This window comes from Cimex lectularius, unplaced genomic scaffold (assembly GCF_000648675.2).
Source record: "Cimex lectularius strain Harlan isolate CLEC.00 unplaced genomic scaffold, Clec_2.1 scaffold31, whole genome shotgun sequence".
Classification (NCBI taxonomy): domain Eukaryota; kingdom Metazoa; phylum Arthropoda; class Insecta; order Hemiptera; family Cimicidae; genus Cimex; species Cimex lectularius.
In genome coordinates, this window is record NW_019392645.1 from 1,582 (window position 1) to 6,003 (window position 4,422).

The 4,422-nt window shown below is 43.1% G+C and overlaps 1 protein-coding gene across 1 annotated transcript; it reads left to right on the top strand.

Annotated features, from left to right (window-relative positions):
* Window positions 1–2,780: 2,780 nt before the first annotated feature.
* Window positions 2,781–4,422, top strand: LOC106670438 (synaptic vesicle 2-related protein). The gene is given in 8 exon segments (XM_014400772.1): window positions 2,781–2,918; window positions 3,304–3,375; window positions 3,438–3,562; window positions 3,625–3,688; window positions 3,754–3,879; window positions 3,947–4,162; window positions 4,218–4,369; window positions 4,371–4,422. Coding segments are annotated over 8 exon segments (945 nt in total).

Genomic DNA, 4,422 nt, shown 5'->3' on the forward strand with positions numbered 1-4,422 from the left:
TTGACGTCATGACAGGCCATATTCGCTAACTCGCAACTCTCGACTCAATCGAGGCTTCAAATTCGAAAAATCGAAAAAAAGATATTTTTTAGATTTTGATATTTCCTTAGTTTTGTAAAGGTTTTGTGGATATTTTGACCAAATTTTAACAAGATTGATACACGAAATCAGTTTGACGTAATGACAGGCCATATTCGCTAACTCGCAACTCTCGACTCAATCGAGGCTTCAAATTCGAAAATCGAAAAAAAAGATATTTTTTAGATTTTGATATTTCCTTAGTTTTGTAAAGGTTTTGTGGATATTTTGACCAAATTTGAAAAAGGCTTCAGATTCGAAAAATTGAAAAAAAAAGATATTTAAGGGTTTTTTAGATTTTGATCAATGTGATTTTGCGCCCCCGCAGGCGTGCTCGCAATCACGCCGGAGGGCGCATCGTCAATTCCGTGACCTGCCGCCGATTGCAGGTCTTTAATCAAACGATCCATCACCAGGTTGAACAGCCTAATCCCCCTGACGTTGGGAATCCTCTTCACGCTCCCCGATGTGGGGATTGTGGTCGTCGATCCCCTATACGACAGCACGACTGATCTCACTAGTTCGTTCGGGCAACCAATTCTTGGAAGGGCTTCCTTAATTTCTAGATGTGGAACGGTATCGAATGCCTTCTCCACATCTAGTTGCGCCAATACCAGTCCATCCCGACGGCCTCCATTGCGTATGCTTCCCTGTTCTCGAATGTCCCGTTTATCGGGATGAAGCCCTTTTGCCTGACATCAAGGTTTACCACCCACGATATTCTTTTTAGCAGATATATAGCACAGCCGAGCCATCATAGGGGCAATGGTTATGGGTCTCCATGCGCTAGGACTAGTTGGATCCCTACCCAGCTTCAATACGGTCCTGTTTCCTAGCCACTTGCGGGGGTAGAGCCCAAAATGATCCCATCCGTACCCGCGCTTTTCTTCTTGCCGACGCGCATCATGGCCGCGTGCACCTCCTTCGCGCTTATGCATGCGAATGCAAAGCTCTGAGAGGTGTCGCCAACCACTTCGTACGCGTCGTCGGACCCTCCGGTGTTCCACAATCGTTCAAAGAACGACGCTACTGACTCCGGGGGCCTGTTCATTTCTTCCAGCCCATTTCCCGCGAGCCTTTGCAGGTCGCCGTCTTCTATCAACGTGACTAGCTTCCGGGGACAATGTTTGTACATATTCTGTGTGGCAGCGTATTCTTTCTTCAGTCGTGCCCCTCGCCCTCTCGCCACCCTGCCCGTGCGGCCTCTACGGGTCTCACGGCAAGGCGGTCTGCGGCTTATTGCCGCGCCTGAGAGGGCTTCGACTACCTTATCAATTATGGGCTCTGTCGGGGGGAGCTCCCCCTTCAGAACCCCATTACATGTGGACGCTGCCCACATAACCGCCTCTACGTCCCTCTGGTCGGTCAACGACGATCTGCCGGCGCGCGGTTCCTGGACCGGTTGCGCGGGCGACGTTGTCTCTGGTGGAGGTACGTGCGCAAGCACCGGCTCCACCAAGTCTAATCCCTCATCTGCGGGATGCTCTCTGTCAGTGAGAGGCACTTTTTCAAATGGATGGACCGTCCAGCCTTCGTCGTAAAGCACCGAGGGCAGTTGGTACAGGGGAATTCCCTCTGGACAACATCGGAGGGACCTTACACAACCGGCCCCGGGCAACAACTCAGGTGGCAGGAGGCCGCATGCGACCTGCCGAACCCTGCCCCACACCTAGCACAGTTGAAGCAGAGCTCAACCGTCGGATGGGATCTCTTGAAATGTTTGGTCAGGCCTCCCGATGCCTCGCCTACACTCGTACACATCGACCCGCAAAGCGGGCAGACTATCCGACAAGGCTGAGGCACCAGGCAGACCACCTTCGTCAAGTCAGGTGAGACATCAAAGCCGATATTATCTTGCGCAGCTGGATCGTCTGTATCGCTCATGTACTTACCTAAATTTTTCACATAGCGATATTGCCAGTATCCAACCTCACCAATACATCCGCCAAGGCGGTGACATTGCCCCGTTAGTTATACCAACTCGCACAATCCTCCATCCGGTCAAGCCATGTATACCTTTCAAGACCGGAAAAAAAGAAAGCACGGCGGTAAGCCGGCGGAACCGCGAGGAGGTGGGGTTGTCTTGATCGAGAGAGGCTAAGTCTTCAAAGATGATATATTCTCATCTCGACCCATTCTTCACCATTGGACTCTCTCACTTCTGACCTCTATAATACTTCAGGTCTCTAAAAGATAGTCATAGTTATTCCCGCCCTAGACTTACTAGACCTAAAAGCACCCACTCCAAAAGATGAAGCCATAGCCTTCACCAAAGAATATGTACTTACATATAACACTTTACCTCAGTGTAGGCTCAAGTGGACAAGCCATACAGGTAAACATACTACTTAAGGGACAAACACTACTGAGCATAAGGCAAAAACTGGGAAATAAACTCCAGGATGGCATATTTTGGTTAAACACAAGTCAGACCCCTGCTCACATAAGTAGCTCTGGGAAAACACTGCATAAGGAGGCACAAAAGAAACTACAAATTCAACAAAGACTAGCATCTCTTAACATAACAGAGGCCTTTAGAAGAAAGGCAACCTGTTTTTTTTTTTTTTTTTTTTTTTTTTTTTTTTTTTTTTGAAATTAAAGATGTGCATATTGACATATTTTTGGACAGTGAGGCAGCTGTAATAGCACTAAATCCATATGCTTTTAGCACTAAACTAGTTTGGGAATGCCTAAATTGCCTAATGATCCTAAGAAAACAACAAAGTTGCCTTGAAGTTCCAGGACATAAAGGTATTGCAGGCATACCTGACCACCTAGTCAAAGAAGTGGAAGCCCTTTCATCCATGGGAACAACAATGAAGCACTGGCCAAAAGCACAAGTATGAGGTGAGTTAAGAGATCTATAAATATCTCAAAAAGGAAGGCAAAGGAACTCTTGTGGCAAGCAAGATGTGGGAAATTACAACAAAATTATAAAATCCAAGCCTTATTACTGACCCCTCTAGAAAATATGGCTTCTTTGGTGGGATAATTCTCAAACCAAGAAAAGTGAATGAAGTGGCACCAAGGAAAGTACTTACTTAGTGGGAAAAAGCATACTTTCTATGATAAGGTCATAATCATAAATGGAGAAAAAGAAGAGGATTAATAAAAAAGAAGATTGTAACAATAAAATTAGCATGTCTCATTTTTTTGCTAGAAGTAAAATAATTCTCTCTATTTTTTCTTGTTTCTGTTGTATTCTTTTAATGTTTAAATCCAAAGGTTGTCTTCTTAGGAATGATGATAAGTACGACATTTTGGGAGCACATAAGCAAAAAGTACGGTAGAAAAAAGGTAAATTTCTCTTGATTTCATATAGTTTTTAAAATATAACAAAAAAATTGTGTATTTTATAGGCATTGACGTTTTGTGCTTTTCTTTTACCTTATTATGGTTTTATGAGCTCTTTTGCTCCAACATTTGTCAGGATACTTATTCTTAGAGGAGTCGTTGGCTTTGCAATAGGATGCGTACCTCAGTCGTAAGTAGTATAAATTGAAAATATATATAGTCTTTTTTTTACATATTTTTTAAACATTTCAGAGTCACTCTGTACGCTGAATATCTGCCATCCAAACAATGAGCTAAACGCGTGGTTTTACTTGATGTTAGCATTGTTACATGTATTATATTTTTATATATTTATAATGAAGTTATTTTTACGACATTTAGTGTTTCTGGGCTTTGGGAGCTTGTTTTGAAGTTGTGATGGCGCTTCTTGTAATGCCTACATTGGGTTGGCAATGGCTTCTAGCATTGTCGACAGCTCCTATCTTAGCTTTCGCTTGCATCAGCCCGGTATGTTTTCATGATTAAAATTGTTGAAAGATTGGGATAAGAAAATCTATTTAATTTATGTGACTAGTGGTTGCCAGAGAGTGCCAAGTATCAGCTTGCATCTGACTGCCCGGAAAAGGCATTGCAAACGTTAAGACAGATATCTTCAGAAAATAACAAACCGATGTTATTGGGAAGACTCGTTATGGAAGATAATAGCAACGGATCTAAAGGAAAAATAAAAGATCTACTTCTTCCCCATCTACGGCTGACTTCTTTTCTTCTCTGGCTTATATGGTATTATAAAAGACCGAAAATTAAATATCATTGAATTAATTATAGATTATTTTTAGGAGTCATGTTCATTCTGTTATTATGGAGTTGTCTTAATGACTACTGAACTCATTTCAGCATGGAACATGCACTATAAAAGGAGCTTTGTTCTGTGGACTTCTCCAGGTGATAACTGCTCCGCAGAATGTGTTCAGTTAAATACCCAAGATTATATGGATTCTTTGGACAACATTTGCAGAGTTTCCTGGTAAAACCACTCATCTACAGTAA